This window comes from Gymnoscopelus braueri (assembly GCF_963280865.1).
Source record: "Gymnoscopelus braueri genome assembly, chromosome: 8".
Taxonomy (NCBI): Eukaryota; Metazoa; Chordata; class Actinopteri; order Myctophiformes; family Myctophidae; genus Gymnoscopelus; species Gymnoscopelus braueri.
In genome coordinates this window covers 6,269,547-6,287,684 of record NC_137609.1, presented here as the reverse complement: position 1 = coordinate 6,287,684, position 18,138 = coordinate 6,269,547, and the positions used below count along the sequence as shown (strand labels likewise).

General features: G+C 44.5%; 1 protein-coding gene across 4 annotated transcripts; it reads right to left on the bottom strand.

Annotated features, from left to right (window-relative positions):
• Positions 1-21: 21 nt before the first annotated feature.
• On the bottom strand, positions 22-17,990 carry LOC308091204 (zinc finger Y-chromosomal protein 1). Of its 4 annotated transcripts, XM_080436641.1 has the most exons (9): positions 17,674-17,990; positions 16,154-16,197; positions 14,781-14,877; positions 13,072-13,392; positions 8,430-8,579; positions 6,038-6,166; positions 5,318-5,452; positions 3,965-4,102; positions 22-3,058 (listed from the first exon to the last, which is right to left on the bottom strand). In XM_080436641.1, the coding sequence occupies exons 2-9, from the start codon at positions 16,178-16,180 to the stop codon at positions 1,731-1,733; spliced, it is 2,325 nt and encodes a 774-aa protein (XP_080292767.1). In that variant the 5' UTR covers positions 16,181-16,197; positions 17,674-17,990; the 3' UTR covers positions 22-1,730. The 4 variants fall into 4 exon arrangements, with proteins under 4 accessions (XP_080292767.1, XP_080292770.1, XP_080292768.1 ...); XM_080436644.1 differs by lacking the exon at positions 5,318-5,452; XM_080436642.1 differs by lacking the exon at positions 16,154-16,197.
• Positions 17,991-18,138: the final 148 nt, after the last annotated feature.

Below are 18,138 nucleotides of genomic sequence, written 5' to 3'. Positions count from 1 at the left end.
ACGAGTGGTTTCACATGCAGGTAAAATACTTTTGTTTTTATTACCTTTTTCTTAACAAATACATTGAAGTACATCCATAACAACACAATTCTGATTTCTTCCGTGTTTATCATCAAGTGTTTACATCTACACACTTTTTACAGATTTGTGTACAAAACAATAATTTACGTCCCATAGAAGGCTAGTTACACTTAACTATACAACAAGTTGTAAATGGTAAAATAAATATAAAGACAAAACAAAACAAATAAATCACAGGTGAAATAAATGTAAAAAGCCGTAGTACAAATTTTACCACCAACACCAGCCCTCTGAAGTTGCATTTAATGAGACTTGATCTGCCTTTTCGCTGGCAAAAGGAGGTCTGTGTGAGAGGGGGAAAAAAAGAGTCCAGTGAGTCGGTACTCAGATGCAGTCTATGGAGAAAGTCGGACATTTGGGTTTAGCTAAAAACATCTTCAGTGGTCAAAAGTTACGCAGAATGTTATAATGTCTAACAAGTTGAGGAACACGATTTATACTGCATGTCTTAATCCAGATTATTGCCTACCGGAACAACTGAGGTCAATGACTACGACTGCAACGTCCATATTATGGTAGAACAGATAGACTGGGACACCAACCTACGTTTTGATTTGACCAAACTTAACTGTGATTTAATGGATATTGGTGCACATGAAGCATGATGTACTCCCGTGGTTTGCAGGTATTCACTAGTCTGCAATGTAAATTCTTTGTGTTATTAGTCGTTCATAAGCTAAAAAGAGTATAATGCTTAATTTATGTTCCGTCGTAGGGCGGTGTCACGCACCATAACTAGCTCCTAGCAGATCTACAAGCTTTGTGAGCTTGTAGAAATCTTGCTGAAATCTGCCATTTCCTGTGTGTGACACCGTCATGCGACGAAGTAGAAATCAGACTTCACTAGCTTTGTAGATAGATTAATATGTAATCCTTCATGGTATTATCAGGACAGAGCCAGTAGTTCATTGTTTTTTCTCTTATTTCCTTAACTATAGGCAAGTATGAGTTGATTGTTTCTCTCCAGGTGCTGTACACAGCGTTTTGAACATTTTTGGTCAACAAAGCAAATGGTAAATGTTTTGTCACAGAACCAGGGAAGCACTGTAGATAGATTTCTATCATCTCTCACACCATACATCATAACATAAAATGATTAATGCATTCCACGTGTTCTTCAAACAGTGAAGTTGGCAAGTGCTACTGGAAGCAAGTTCCTCACAACCATACTGCTGCCTGTGTTGTGGAGAGGACCTGAAATCAATTTCAAGATAATTACTGTATGCAATTATTATTCTTTTCCATTGCAAGGATATAAACCAATAATTAGGAGCGCTGTGATGTGGAATTGACTGCTTAAAAACAAAGTGGAAAATGGTGTATCTACAAAGAGATCGGAGACATCTGCACGATCTGCCATGCACACTGTGTTACCAGCGGGGGACATGCAGTTAAAAGTGCGACTCAAATGAAGGGCTTCTGTTGCCTACTCTGACGGACGTTATGTACATGTTTATACATATCCGAGTGAAGGTTGGTGCGGAGGGTTGTTAAAAAGAGCGAAAAGAATTAGAACAGACTCCCTAAGTCTCCCTTGTTGCCGTTTTTAAAATGTGAATTAAAAGCAATGAGGAGGTTGCTGTTAAACTGATGGGCGTCTGCAGTGTTCATGATGGGCGGTGGCACAGTATTTTTGGCCCCAGTCAGAGTCACTCCTGCACCACGTCCGCATCCTTGTGGTGGCGTATGATATGCTGGTTCTTCTCCGACGGCCGGCGGAAGCCTTTCGAGCAGATCTCGCAGCGGTGCGGATAGTCTTTCGTGTGGATGGAAATTACGTGCCTCTTGAAGCCCGACGCGTCCCCAGTGCTGTAATCGCAGTACTGACACTGGTAGATCCTCCTCTCCTTCTGCCCCTTCCCTATAACCACCGTCACGCTGCTGGCCAGGCTCGCCGCGCTCACCCGGGCCGGCGGAGTGGAGCTGCCGGCCCCGCTAGCCGGGGCCGGCTGCTTCTTGGGGGTGGGCGGCGCGACCGGCGCATGCGCCTCTACCGTCCTCTTGGCCTCGCTCTTTTCCGACGAGGCCTGCTGCTCCTTGGTGTGCACAGACAGGATGTGCCGGCTGAGCACAAAGGGGTCCGCGATTTTGAAGTTGCAGTGTCGGCACTGGTGCAGCTTCTTGGTGCGGTGCGACAGCGAGTGCTTCTTCAGTTCCGACGGCCGGTGGAAGCCCTTGCCGCACACGGCGCATTTGTGGGGGTAGTCCTTGGTGTGCACGGAGATGATGTGGCGCTTCAGGTCGCTGGAGTTGGAGCTCTTGTGGTCGCAGTGGGCACAGTGGTGGGTCTTGTTCTCCTCGTGCGTCAGGCTGTGCTGCAGCAGCTCCTCCTCCTCGGCGAAGGTCTGGAAGCAGCGCTCGCACTTGTACGGCATCTCCTTGCTGTGCTTGGTCTTGATGTGGGTCTTGAGGTTGGAGGAGTCGGCCGACTTGTAGTCGCAGTACAGGCAGGAGTAGGGCTTCTCGCCCGTGTGCGTGCGCATGTGCTTCTTCAGCTCGGACGGGTGGCGGAAGCCCTTGCCGCACTCCACACAGATGTGCGGGAAGCTCTTGCTGTGCACGGCCAGCAGGTGGCGGTTGAGCAGCCCCTGCTCCGCCGTCTCATAGTCACAGAATTTGCACTTGTGCATCTTGTTGGCCTGCGGCGGCGACGAGGCCGACTGGTTCTTGGGCTCCCGGTGGTGATGCTGCAGCCGGTGGGAGAACAGCGCCGCCTGCTGGTGGAACTCCTTGCCGCACATTTCGCACTCGAAGGGTGCCTTGCTGCTGAGCGTGTGCACCTCCATGTGGTTGTGGAGGCTGGCCTTCTTGTTGGTGGTGAAGTCACAGTCCGTACATTGGTACTTTTTCCTGGTCAGCACGTCCTGGTGGTGGTTCTTGGTGTGCCGCTTGAGGAAGCCTCTCGACTTGAACTTCTTGCCACAGAGCATGCAGGGGTATACGGTCAGGGGTTGGCCGTACGGGCCGATGATGATGGCTGTGGAGGGGAAAGGAAAGCAAAAAGGAAAAAAGAGAGGGAGTTGAAACAGTGGCTGTAAACACGATGCACTAAAACAGGGGTGGGCAACTTTGATGATGGAGAGGGCCACTATATTTCCACACTCCAGAGGGCCACATTGGAAATTCCTGTCGGGCCATTCTATGTCACACAAAAGTAGCAAAAATAGCCGATCTACAAGCTCAAAGCGCGACGCGTTTTGAGCTTGTAGATCGGCTATTTTTGCTATTTTTGAATTGGAATCCTGATTTATTTATTTTTTTGAATCCTGAAAAGTAACATTTTTATTTAATTTCAAATGCATTTAGTTATACTTATGTTAACTTTATGAACTTAAATACAAAAACATTGGACATAAAAAAGACAATAGAATTTTAATACCAGTCATTAAGTTACTAATATAGACCGAAGTAATTAAAGCGGGTCATGTTTGGAATTGTTAACAGCTGAAATAATATATCAGTATTCCTATATTAACCTGCGGGCCGCATTAAGTGAAGGTGGGGCCCGCATGTGGCCCCCGGGCCGCCAGTTGCCCATGCATGCACTAAAACTATGCAGCTGTACAATTGGTGCTCTTTGGAGAGGGTTCAATTAGGTTAACAAGGTTTTTAAGTTCCTTCCTTTTGTGTAACATCAGAGTAAGAAAGTCAGTCACTGAAATGCAGGTGTCACCCGCGTTTCCCTTTTTTTCTTTGCCTAGAAACTAAGCCATGGATAAATAACAGCTTTTTAACTTAACTGAACATTGTGATCCTTTTTAAGTTCACCGACTGACTTTCTTACTGTTACACAAAAGGAAGGAACTTAAAAACCTTGTATAACCTTGACCCAAGTATAAATCTAGCTTTATGTCCGGCACTACAGGTGCCTGCTGACACTCACCTGTTTGGACCTGCCGCGGTTCCGACCGCCGCCTGTTCTTGCTTCGTTGTCTGTTTAGCTCGTCGACCCCGTCCGACTCGTCGATGTGCAGCAGAGCGCTGGCCGCGCCGTTCCTGTTTTCGCAGCTCTCACTGTCCTCTGCGAGAGCGAGAACAATGTCAACGACAAAATACAGACACCTGCATTTCTAATTCTAAATTATAGCAACTCAACCAGTCTTCACACATTGCATTAACATGCGTCACGGGTGATTGCATGACATTCAGACGGTGCTGAAAACATGAAAACTCTGTTTGGAAATACATGGGAGCTTAGATTGCAACATTACCCATATTTCACCAGTTACTATTTAAACTACTTATGGATATTAGTGGATGGACAACGAAGGAGGGAGAACACAAGTATGCAATTTCATCTGAATAAACCTCAGCTGTAATATATGTTGTCGAAAGGGTGTGTTGTTCACACTGTCCACCTGTTATGAAGGAAAAGTGCCACCTAACGCACTTTCTGCTGAAAATGCTGAAACTGTTTCCATAAGGTCCCGTGTCCACTGGGCTTTTTTACCTAGGCTGAGAGCACCACGGCCCTCGCCTAAAAGTGCTTCCAGGCGCCCAAATTGAAAATATTTTAGCATTCGGCAGGCAGGGAAAAGTATTGCATGTGCACGCACGAGCGCAATGTAAATGCCTACTGTGCAGCGCCAAGCTGCTGGAGTTTCCAAAAATGTGGCGCTCCCGTTATAAACATTTAAAAACATGTGCTTCGCTCAGGAAAAAAACATCTTGGTGGACACGGGACCTCACATTGCTCACACAATTTAGAGAGACAGGCTGAGGCAGAGCGGTAGAGTGCTGGTGGTAGTCAAGGGTGCATGACGTCTTCCACAGCAGACAGCGCTACGGGGGGTGGGGGGGGGTATTACAACCTCGTCCAGGAGCTTTTTCTATACGAAGCTCGTTTTAACGCTTACTTCAAGGCTAAGCAGGGGTCAATTTGAAGACCTGGTGCGGAGTGTTGAGCCAGCAATCTCGAGACACAATTTATCACAGCTGATAAAAAAGCGTCCCGTCATACGTGCATTTCTCAGAAAGCCTAAACTATTCCTAACTTTTGAAACAGCTCCGCTCGGCTCAAAAACAAGCGCACTGACCGGGGCCTTTTAAAAAGGCGGCCAGCCTTTTGGTCATTTCAAATGTTTTCATGTAAAAAGGCGGTTGCTATTTTCTTTTTAAAAAGGGAGGACAGTGTGAACATATTTTTTCTTCCGATTTCAGAGGTCTATTTTAATTTGATCTCCTGACAGTTGGCGGGGTAAAAAAAAAATCGAATTAACAGGATGCGTTTACTGACCATAAGCTGCTGCCCAGGCCACCGGCATGAAGTCCTTGCTTAGAGAAACGCTATCGTAAGAGCGGTCATGAGTTACTGGCTCCTCACCTCCTACCACCACCTCCATATAAACCTCATCAGTCACCTTGGACCCACCTGCAGCCGAGCACAACAGGCACACACACAAAAAAGGAGATGCAAAAATCTGCAAATTCTTTAAAGCTGCAATCCGTAAGATGTCATGTTCTACCACAATGCATTCGCATTACCGTGACGCTATTCTGTGCGGTTGCACCAATGACGGGCAATTCAAAAATGTTTTGCCATGCCATTTCGAGTGTTTTTAAACAGATACTTGTATGTGTGTTGACGGTCCACACCTGTATGCAAGCCTTGTGAACTGCATTACATGCATCACGTGTCAATGAAAACGCACCGTCCGCTTTTTGCCTTTCTAGGAAACATTTATGATACTCCGACCGCCTAAAAACACCATGACAACAACGTCCCTGTGTCCTTGTTAGAACAGTCGTGATGATGCCTAAAAACATTCTGTTGTGTGCTGCTGCCGAGAGATACGCTTGTATGAATTAGAAAGCACTTTCCTTCGAACGTGTCAGACCCTAAAACTGCACTAAATCTGCCGACTATAGGTTATATGAATCAACCCCTGGTGTTTTAAGTGGTGTCATCACTGTGCCATGCATACAGCCTGCTCTTTGGATGCGAGGTAACACACACCATGGTTTCCTTGGTTGGGATGAGAATCTCCTACAGACATGTAGACCATCTTCTCCCTCAGTGTTTGACCCGAAGATTCTGTCAGCGCCACGCTCTCTGTGTCGCCGTCACTGATGTCAACCGACTCTCCTGGAAAATTCAAAAAGAAGGAAGGAAGAAGAAAATGAATTACTTTAATGCTCAATTCAAATGTAAAGTAGTCTCAAGTAGCCAGACAACTATTCCACAATCTCGGAATGTAATGTAGAGTCTGGAAATACACATCCTGAAAGTTCACGAAAACATATTTAAAAATATCTTCACATTTTATGCTTAATTTAAATGCTTTGCTCCGCTTTTATCCTTCCGATCATTTTCAGAGCTTCCGTGCTCCAGCCTGTTTGGCGGAAGCTTTTGAAAATTGTGGGAGGCAACAGCCTGGGTCGCGAGCTTAAATGTACAATGACAAAAACAATATGTGTAAAAGCGTGAAAAAGGTTTACAATCAAAGTTTTTACAACGTTCTGTATGTGGCGTGTGGGCAGGCCAGGGGGGGGGGGGGGGGGGGAGTTTCTGCCCAAATATGGACATGCCTGACCTCATTCAGCGAGCGAGAGAGAGATAAAGAGAGAGAGAGGCTGGTTGTAAAAAATGTATAATAATAAAAAACATCCACATCATATCATTTAGATAAAAATTAGCAGCTCAAGTAGAACAGTGCCAGAACAATCACACACAGCACATGTTATTCGTTGACGTCGGGCAGAAACCTATTTTCTCCATATTTCAACTTTGTTTCTTTTTGTAAATTAACACATTGAATGCGTAGATCTACGCGAACCTATTTAAAGCCGCAGCATGCCAATCGCGTAGATCTACGCGAACCGCCGGTTCGCGTTGATTTCACCCCAGGTGCACTTTCGGAATTTTTTTTATCCATTTCCGGTTCCGGTTTGACGACCGGAAACAGAATTATTTGGGATCCGCTTTTGCCGATCACGTCGGCCCTCGTTCTAATGACGAAACTGAAACTTAATTTTCTCCTTGTAGTTTTTTCTCCTCGCATATCACTGTTTAACGTAAACCCTTCTAACTACAACCATGGAGCTCCGTTTGACACGTGGTTTTCACTGGTAGATTCAGTGAGATGTCGCCGATGTATACAGACAATCTTAAGGATTTTAACAAGGTCTATGGCGACGTGAAAAAAACAAAAAAACAACAATAACACGTTGGCACTGGTGAGTACATTATGAGATTAACGTCTGGCATGGAATGTGTTAATGCAGTACTTCATCATGCAAGTGTCACACAAAAGTATCACAATAGCCGATCTACAAGATCACAACGCATTGCGATGTGATGCGTTGTGAGCTTGTAGATCTACTAGTTTAGCTATTTTTGAGAAGACAAAAAAAATGGTGAAAGTGGGTTTGTGGGTTTAATAAATATTTAACCAATGAAAAGTATTAAAAAAGAGCTACTGGCTACATAATAACTACATTGGAGGTCCTTTTTCCTCCAGTTCCTGAAAAGAAAGCGTTTTCTTTTCCACCCGACAGTGACGTATTACAAAAGGACATATGCAGTGTTGCCATGTCTGCTTATTATAAGCGACTTCGGGTTTGTTTTTCTGTAAAGTCCCTTGTAAATGTCGGTAGTTGCAGGTTTTTGGGGCTGTGTGTAGTTGCTTATTTGGGCTTGCAGTCTAAAGCTGTTTAAATCAGTCGTTCTCAAAAATGTTCATATCAAGGACACCCCCCCATCTAAAAAATATTTGTGCCACGGACCCCCATACAAGATTTGTATAGTTAAAGGGATACTTCACTTATTTTATTACATTTTTTTATTGTATTTAATTGTTTTCATTTTCCAAAAATAATATAAAAAATGAATGAAAAAAGTTATCGAAAAAACACGGCCCCCTCGCGTATTAGGAGGGCAGGGTGAGTCACCAAAACCAAGGACGGGTGTTTTAGATGAATCTAACATGTTAAAAATGGAGTTTGAAGTTATAATGGGTTTGTATAGGAAGGGGGCGTGTCTGATAAAATGAATATCATATATCTAAATACTGAATCAAGCAACTTAAAAACGGTCTGGGGGGCTCACAAAAGCCTGAGTAGATGATAAAATGACCCAAAGTTTTTTTGAAAGTGAAATATCCCTTTAAACTGTTTTTAAACTTTTTTTCCCCAAGATTTTTGGAAAATAGCCGATCTACAAGCTCACAAGGTGTCGCATCGTGGCGCGTTGTGAGCTTGTAGATTGGCTATTTTCAAATAGCCTCGCGTGTGTGTGTGCTCATGTGACCAAGTTGTTTCTTTTGGGCTTGTTTTTGTAGACCTCGTTATTTATTCAAATATGGCAACACTGGACATGCAATGGAGTGTTGGATCATTATGTGACTCACCCATGTCGTCCTCGCCCGAGTCAGCCTTGAAGATATACACCTTTATCACCTCCTGGCCGTCCTCGTCCTTCTCCACCTCCTGGTCCTCCACTGTCCCTTCCACTGTCACCTCCGTCCCATCGTCTGACACCATTTTACCCGCCTCGTCCACTTGTGTGGTTTAAGGGGGGAGGAGAGCATGTAAACAAACAGAATATATTTAATAAAGCATCAAATAATATCTAATACTTTGTCACAAGCAGTTTTACTATAATTGTACTAATTGTCTAAGTAATCCTGGGCGCAACACTCCCCCTGCCAGCCTAGGGAGCCCAGAGCCGAGCTCATGCCTCCTTCAATGCATGAAAGCCAACTAGCCTTCTTATCACTTGACAGGGGGGAGTTTCCCCGGTAGGAGTAGCGTGTGGAAGGAACACGTTATTCCAACCAGTTCCTTTTCCCTCCATCAGGCGCCCCGGCTATCAAGGGGGAGGCGGTATAGCGACCAGTATTACTGCATGTTTTTGTGAGGGTACCTACCCTACAAGCACTCTTGATTTCATTACTCACACATGCATCGATGAAACCAGGTAGGATTCAATTCTAAAAGGTAGCTCTCCCCCAAACAGACAACAGATTACTGCAGACTGGCAGTCGAGATCAGTCGTTTGGAAGGTGGGAGAAAAAAAGTTGCTGAATGCACCCGAGAGCCGACACCGACAGACGGCTACTATGGTGCTAAATATAGCCTATGGCTTGAGGTCTTTTTCAACAATAAGTCGCTGCTATCCGGCGGTCGAAAGGGCTTTCGACACCGCCGCAGATGTCGGTGCGGTGGAGACTGGAGAGCTACCTTTACTTGAATCCTCCGTTTTCACAGTCAACTTTCCTCTTTAGACTTTTGGATGAAAATCTTCTCTTGTGTAAAAAAATAAAGAATCTATCTTTCACATGTCTTAACAATACCCTGTTTCTCTCTGTATGAAAAGACCTTGAACAATGAAAGAGCTCCTGTTCTATGAAAGAGCTCTTGTTCTTCGGCTGGGAAAGAGGGAGTATGACTGTCTGTCTCTAGATAAAACGTTCCCTTTTCACCTTTTAACACCTTTACCGCCGGGCCCGTAGTTCTACGGGCCGTTAAATCCAACGGTTAAGCGCCGAGCCCGTAGTCCTACGGGCTGCGGTCTTTTCGCGCATGCGCGGTCCGGGTGCACTTTCGGAATTTTTTTTATCCACTTCCGTTTCCGGTTTGATGACAGGAAATAGAATTATTTGGGATCCGGTTTCGACGATCACGCCCGCTCCCATTCTACAGACGAAACTGAAACTCAATTCTCTTCCTGTAGTTTTTTCTCCTCGCATTTCACTGTTTAACGTAATCCGCTCTAACTCAAACATGGATGCCCCGTTTGACACGTGGTTTTCACTGGGAGATACAAGGAGATCTCGCGGATGTAAACAGACCGTTCACGGCTCAATCTTAAGGATTTTAACAAGATCTATGGCGACATGAAAAAAACAAAAAAACAACAAAAACACCTTGGCACTGGTGAGTACATTATGAGATTAACCTCTGGCGGTGGATGTGTTAATGAACTAAATGACCTAAATGATTAAGTGGAACATTTCAAGGTTTCAAAATGATTATGTACGTAAGCACCTGTAACATTTGATTACACACGCAGTTATACCACACAAACCTTGATGTATTAACTTTATAACAATATAGTTATTATAAGATAATAGATTTTTTCCCCCCACAAAATACAACAACATTTTGTTTAGTGCACCCACTTCAAATAGCAGCACTGTCACACATTAAATGGCTAAAAGTCAGTCGGTCAGTCACAAAATGCAGTTCTTAAATTAGCCCTTGATGGGGTGCCTGCTGGCCTAGCGGTCCGCGTGCATACTACATATTAGGCTCTAAAACAGCCTGACAGCGTGTCGCAGCAAACATTTTCGTTATCTTTCAAAATTGTTCAAAAATAGCAGTTGTACAATGATGAGCTTGTGGATCTGCCCCTGGGGGGGTCCCCGGACCCCACTTTGAGAACCTCTGCTCTGTACCAAATCTCTTTGCCCAAAGATAATCTAATCTACAAGATCTACAAGCATCCCGCAGCACCAGTGGAAACCCTGTTTCCATTTACTGCTCTTGTGCTCAGATCCAGCCTAGAGCCCAGCAACCCCACTATACCAGTGGTTCTCAAACGTTTTCATGTCAAGGACCACCCAAAATGATATGCATTTGGCCACGGAACCCGATCTCAAAATATTTTGTTCCAGGGACCCCCAGAAGCAAAGATTTAAGAAAAAATGATATATTCAAAGATTTGCACAAATGTTCACAGTTTTTCAAAAATAGGAAATCTACATGCTCATAGTGCGGCACTCGGTGGCGCGCTATGAGCTTGTATATGTGCTATTTTTGAATAGCCAAAGTATAAAAGGTTAAAGTGGTTAAAATGATTGTGACGCTATATTAACACATTTTGCTGGGTACCCCCTGGAACCCCCTGGAACCCCCCCAAGGACCCCTGGGGCTCCCCCAAGGACCCCTGGGGCTCCCCGGACCCCACGTTGAGAACCAATGCACTATACTGTATCCAGTAATTTCCAAACACAAACCCCGGACCCGTTCCGGGGACCCCCAGAGGTCCTTGGAGCATCACAATTATTTTAACCACTTTCACTTATAATACTTTGTAAATAATTTACTTTTTATAAATCGTGGAAAAGTTGTGCAAATCTTTGAATATATATCTTTTTAAAGCGAACATTTGTAACTCAAATCTTTGCTTCTGGGGGGGTCCCTGGAACAAAATAGTTTGACATGGGGGTCCGTGGTCAAATACATATTATTTTGGGGGTCCTTGACATGAAAAAGGTTTGAGAACCACTGCTCTAAACCGGATGGCTAGCAAAGTGCAGAGTGAGTAGCCTCGCAAGTTACGAGCCAGAAAGTAAGTAAATACTGAACATTTTATATCCAAATCCAAATGTCAATATAACAAACAAACGTTCGGAGGTTCAGGGTCAGCCCTATAGTCTGCAGGGTGTGTGATGGATGGCTGATCTAAGCAATCAGACACCTGGCCCAAGTCAAAATAATCGGGGTTCATGCGGGCACTTATGTAGGCTCTAATGTAGCCTGACAGCGCATCACAGGTTCGAGTCCCATTCTCCAAAGATTTTTGTTGCATGTCTCTCACCCCATCTCTCTCTCTCTCTCTGTTTCCTGTCCATCTCCACTGTACACTATCAATTAACCACTTAAACCCCATATGGGTAACCGGAGTCCCTCAGGGCTCAATACTAGTGTCTTTTCGGTTTTCTGTTATTGTGGGGAAACAATCGGCTATTTTCAGCGAAAGCTCTCCCCACAATACCGATGCTGGGGTTTATGTGGTTAAAGGCAGAAAAAATATCTTTATAAATAAATAATTCGGCTCAGGTGTTGGAATGACTACACACCTGGTGTGCAATGCAAACGAAGCATAAAGGATAAATCAGCCATCCCCACACACACACACACACACACATTCAGGGGGACAAAGAGCCTCTTGTCATGATGACACACGTTTATCTTGACTTTTATGTTTATTTCCTTGTGGCTACCTTTGTAGTCATACTGTACCTACATCTAGATTTCCAAGATACTGATCACTACCTACAACAAGGCCCTCAACAGCCAGGCTCCCCGCCATCCTCCCAACGCCACGCCCCCTCGGGTCGGGTGATGCCAGCCTCCTGGACGGGATGTCCAGGAGGCTGGCATCGCCGGACCTGAGGGACAAAGGAAAGACAAAGGAACCAACCTGGGGTGACGCACTCCCCCCCCCCCCCTCTCTATGGAACTCACTCCCAGCTCACATCAAAGCTGCCCCCACCCCCTCGCCACGTATAAAACCACACTCAAAACCCACCTTTTCAGACTCGCATTCCATACCTAATCATGATACCCCCTTTTTTTTGTTAGTTTAGTTAGTTCGTTTTTAACCCATTACCTAGTTTTTCTTCCTAATAAACGTTGTTTTTATTATTTTTCTGTAACGCGACTTTGAGTACCTAGAAAAGTGCTATATAAATTGTATGTACAGCATTATTATTATATTATACTTTGACAACAACTAAGGCAGGGGTCTTCAACAGGGGGTCCAGGGCCCCTAGAAGGTCCTCAGAGCTACTATAGGGGGTCCGCCAAATCTTTGTGTGATAGGATGTTTTTTACATGAACCACTTGAACCCTAACATCCCTGTTCTGAGGGGAACATTAGCCGAAAATAGCAGATCTACAAGCTCACAACGGTTGGCAAAGAGGTTTGGTGTAGGGGGGGTTTAAGTGATTAAATGATGAACAAAAAACATGAATTTACACAACACTGATGATAGCCAATGAAGCTATCTATGAAATCTATGAAAAAGTTTAATCTGCAACACAATTGTAAACAATGTAGTGGGGGGCCCCAGCTTCATCTTTCTCTCAGTTAATGGGTCCTGAAAAAACGTTGAAGACCACTGAACTAAGGCATGGCAAGCAGCGTATTCACGGAAATAAGGAACTGAAAGAACTGAAACTCTTTTAGTTTCAGTCACACACACGAATAACAGTATATCATCAGACAGTCCTCCTGAGGGACAGTCAGTCAATCACACTCACATGATATCATCAGATAGTCGCCACAGCTGTCGTCCTGATCCTCGTCCTGCGCCTCCTGGTCCAGTCCGTCCTCCTCCGGTATGTCTCCCATGGCCACGCCCTCTTCTTCGCCCTCCAGCGTCATCACGCAGGTTTCCACGGCGACGTCCTCGTCCTCCTCGCAGTGCACGTACTCGGACACCACGTCCTCCACCGCGTCCTGGATCACCAGCTCGTCCGGGGCGAACCTGTGGACCGCCATGCCTTCGCCCTCGCCCTCCGAAACCAACACAGTCTCTTGTAGCTCCACGACAAACTCTTGTCCACCAGCGCCACCCTCATCTGGAAGAGAGAATTACACACTTAGAACACCCACATAACTGTTAAAACACTACTTATCTTTATTTTTTATTATGATGCTCTGGATAATGCTTAACTCATTCAGTGCCAATGACGTGTTTTTGTGTTGTTGTTTTTTTCCCCCACACAGAACCAGGAGATAACGTGATCCCAAGATTTACTGCTCCATTCACTTCCTGGTTAAAGTATTTGGGAAATATTCCGTATCTCGGCTCCTGTGTTTTACTATGTATTTTTAGCGAGACATGCTATTTCCAACGGCGTATGACAAGCGAACGGGAGGTCGCGATGCCTTTTTTTTTGCAAGCACAGTGAAACCCTCCGTGATTAGCAACCATCAGGGGATCGATCATACTGGAGATAAATATTCTGTGACAACTTGAAAAGGTAAGAAAATCGCTGGCACTAGGGGCAATTATTTTTGACCTGCCGTGCCTATTTTGGGCATGTCATTGTAGGTGGAAATTGTGACAGATGGCCAATTTCACAAATGGCCAACCTACAAGCTCATAATGCGTCACATCTCCACACATTGTGAGCTTTGAAGACTAGCTATTTTCAAAACTTTTTGAAAAGTATAAAATAGGGCATAAGTGGTTAAATAATACCTCATACGGAAACATCATTTCAAAGCAGAAAAGACACTTTCTGAAATTACGTTTTAAACTATCTTGAAGCCAAACCAACTTCTCTTTGTTTAATATTTAAGCAGGACGTGATCGAGCTATACCTAGAAACCTGGTTTGGATGTTGGGGGGAATGAGAGAGAGAGAGAGAGAGAGAGAGAGAGAGAGAGAGAGAGAGAGAGAGAGAGAGAGGGGGCAATGCGCAAGTCACCCATGTTGTTTTACTGGATTAACTAGAAACGATACTTATGACAGAAACTGCTGCATTTGAGGGTATGATTGCAAGGGTAAGCAATGATCCAAAGGCGGACGGTGGAATGTGGGACTTTTTTTGTTGTTGCTGATATTGGAAATGTGGCATCATAGATGAGTTTGAGTACCTGATGGACAAGAGACAAGTATGGGGGTGGATTGTGCTCCTGTTGTGTTTTGTCTTGTGTGCCATGTTTTGTTTTTTGTTTTTATCAGGGCTTTTGTTTTGAAGATGCTGCGGCTATTTAAAAAATCCTGTTTGTGGGCCTGTATGTGGAAAAATCTATAACAAACTTGAATGGAAAAAAAAGACAATACTTGGGAGTTTGTTTTGTGAGGCTCAGAAGTAGATATCTCCACGAGTAAAAAAAATATATATATATTATTGAAACTCTTCCCAAAACTAGACTGGTCTGAGAATTCAAACACAACACACCACACACAGAGCTGTACTGAACACTCAGTAATGTATTAATTATGATGATTATTTACCAGATCCGTGTAATATTATTTTAGGCTCTTGAGAATGGATTGCAAGCCTGGTGTCATCCTCATCCATTGTCCTTACACTGCATTTGTCAATGGAGAGCTGAAAGGAGAACAATGAAGGGGTCAGGTGACAGGTCTTAGCCTGCCCTGCCATCATTCTCAACCACAGTGCAACAAATGTCAAGCGTACTTAAAGGGATATTTCACTTTCAAACATATTTGGGGTCATTTGTAATGTCTACTTGGGCTTTTGTGGTCACCCCAGACAGTTTTTAAGTTGCTTGATTCAGTATTTAGATATTTGATAGTTATTTAATCAGACACGCCTCCCTCCTATACGAACCCATTGCAACTACAAACTCCATTTGTTTTCAATTGAATCTAACTGAATCTATGGTTAAAATGGAGTTTTAAGTTAAAATGGGTTTGTATAGGAAGGGAGCGTGTCTGATAAAATGAATATCAAATGTCTAAATACTGAATCAAGCAACTTAAAAACTGTCTGGGGTGTTCACAAAAGCCTGAGTAGATGAAAATGACCTCAAACATGTTTGAAAGTGAAATATCCCTTTAAAAACAGTAGATCTCCATGCAACACCGGCACGAACGCCTTCTCCATATTAAAAGTCTTTAAAATGTATATTACTATGTAATAAACTATATAACAATCATGTATTATTATTGTTTTTCCGCAATCATGCAGTATTTACACACAATGCCAGGCAGGCAGCACAACCACTGGTGCACTTTTTTACTTGCCAATCGCCATCACTACAACAACTGCAAGACGTTGTGCACATGATCATTCATTACATGCATGTTATTTTATCCAGTTCAACTTCCTGGTGGTCCAAAGGATGCTGGGTAGTCGTATACCTCGACACAAGCTGCAACCAAACCGAATGCAAAGCAGCATGAACACATGTAGCTACTAGCTACTTACAACAAATGAGTATAATTGAGAGTGACATTTTACTGTCTACGGTCCAGTCTTACAATGAAGCCAGAATCATCGCTTTGGTTGTGTATATCAGACAAGCATGCAAAGTGTTTTCAAACAGCACAAACTGTCTTTGTATGATATGATATAATATGTCTTTGTACCTATGTCACACCATACCAAGGACAATGCAAGACGTGCATGCATTTGGTGGGTGAAGTTATCCTGACAGATCTTAGATATCCATCTAATCGTCTGGCTACTGCAAGACTATCCTAGAGTCTAGGAGCCTAGAGACTCTAGTGTGCATGGAAAATGATCAAAAACAACAACTTCTAATCCATGTATTGAAAGTAATGAAACAATGAAAATGCTTGCATCTATGCATGCCATGCCTATGTTGTTTCCATTCAGAAAGGTAAAGGTATATATCCACCTCACCAACAGCCAGAAGTGTGTTCATGGGCTTCTTCTCAAGCACTAGGAACAGAAACATGAGGTGTGTGTTATTTTGCGTACACCACGTCCCATCATGTCAATCACATAATGAATGAACCACACTGCTAAAGCTATAACTGGGTCTTGGCCGTCTGCTGCACGAGAGACAAAGTGGTGGTAGTCATGTAAGAGCAAATGAAATAAATAACCAGTGCTATTAAACGATGCATCTACATTTTTAACCATTAAGTGCAGATTTTTAGGGAACAAGTCAAACGGTGCCTCAGTTCAGTTGCCTCTACATTGCATCAAATCTCAGGAGTGCAATGCAAACATGTAATGCAGACGGTAACATAGTGACGAGACGTAAACACTAGATAGATATGCATGCAAGCCGGGGGATGCCATTTAATTTCCACTGCATATACCATCCCCCACCTCCAGGTGGGAAAATGCCACTGTGAGACTGTCAGGGAGAATGCGTTTGAAAGATGCTGCTCACACAAATCTGATGTACACAACTAAACAACACCTGATTTATTACCATACATAAACAGTCTGTGCGATCTAACAACGGATATCTGACAATTGTGGTCATTGTTAAAGAGGTTAACCGGTTTGCCCAAACCACTGCTTATTACTGATGGGGAGAAGGCGACCCCCCCCCCCCAGCCCAGGGGTCTACAGTTTTTTCCCTCTACACCAATATATCTTCTCCGAAAATAGCCAATATGCAAGCTCAGTGAGCTTGTAGATCTGCTATTTTTCGGCCCAATGTTAGAAAACGCACGCGAGTGTTCAAGTGGTTAAACTAACCGCCCCTGTCATTTACTGGTCTGGGGTCTTGGGGGGGACACTGAAGAGACCAAACTCATTATTATGCTCAAAACGCACATACTGTGAAAAATGTATTGCACCTACGACCCAACCTGGAAATACTGTGGCCGTTAATACAGTTACAATGTAGCTATTACAGATAGGCTACAAGGTAGCGGCTGCAGTTCCCCTCCCCACACACACACTCATACACACACACACACACACAGAGCTGCTACATGTCTGTATCATGGCTCACTGGAGGAGGAACGCCTTCCCCACTATTGGTTTTCATTAACCCACCAGCCCTGCGCCATTTTGTTAGCCCGATAGCTCGAGCAAACGTTAATTATTATCACAAATGGCGAGGTTTAATTAACGTGGACACAGTCTTGCTGCAGTAACGTGAAATTGCTCCACAAAACCACCGCTTGCAGCCCAATACAATGACGTTTAAAACACGCATTATGACCGTTTAGTAAAAGAGTCGCTAGCTGTGCGGCTAGCACCACGGCCCTCTGTGTGAACAGGCCTGTCTGTGGCCTAAAAGAGAAAAGGCCCTATTTCCCCTCCACGGCCTCCGACCAAAACACAACACAACATTTTATTCGCATGCAATAACGCGCGGTACACAGATATAACGCAAAAAAAAGGTCTACAAATGCGTGAAAACGTGCACCAAAAAAAAACGACCCGCATTACCAGATTTTATACCGCTGCGGGGACGGGAGGCCTCTTTCTTATCCGCTTCTTGGAGTCGTTCCTTCCCACCGAGGCGCCAGGGCCGTGTGCTTCCCCCCAGACTCGGGCTGGGATTCGACCGGGAGCTGCGTGTGTATTTGGGCGGGGAAGGAGAAGGAGGGGCCGAGCAGAGACCTAGTGTAGTGTGAGTGTCCTCCAGGCAACTAGGCAAGGCAACGGCAAGGCAGGGCAGGGCAGGCAGGGCGGCAGCCAGAGCACAACGTTTCTTTCTCCCGCTGCATGCATGCACTGCAGCCCCCCGCTCCGCTGCTCCGAGGCCGCCGTCAGCACCGCGCACAACGTCACTGGCCCGCAGTAGTGTTAGGAAAATGCGGAAGGATTCTCCTGCGAAATCCAAAATAAATGGTGGTGGTGGACGGTGGTGGTGGACTACCACCAGACACAGGCCATGATGATAACCACCAA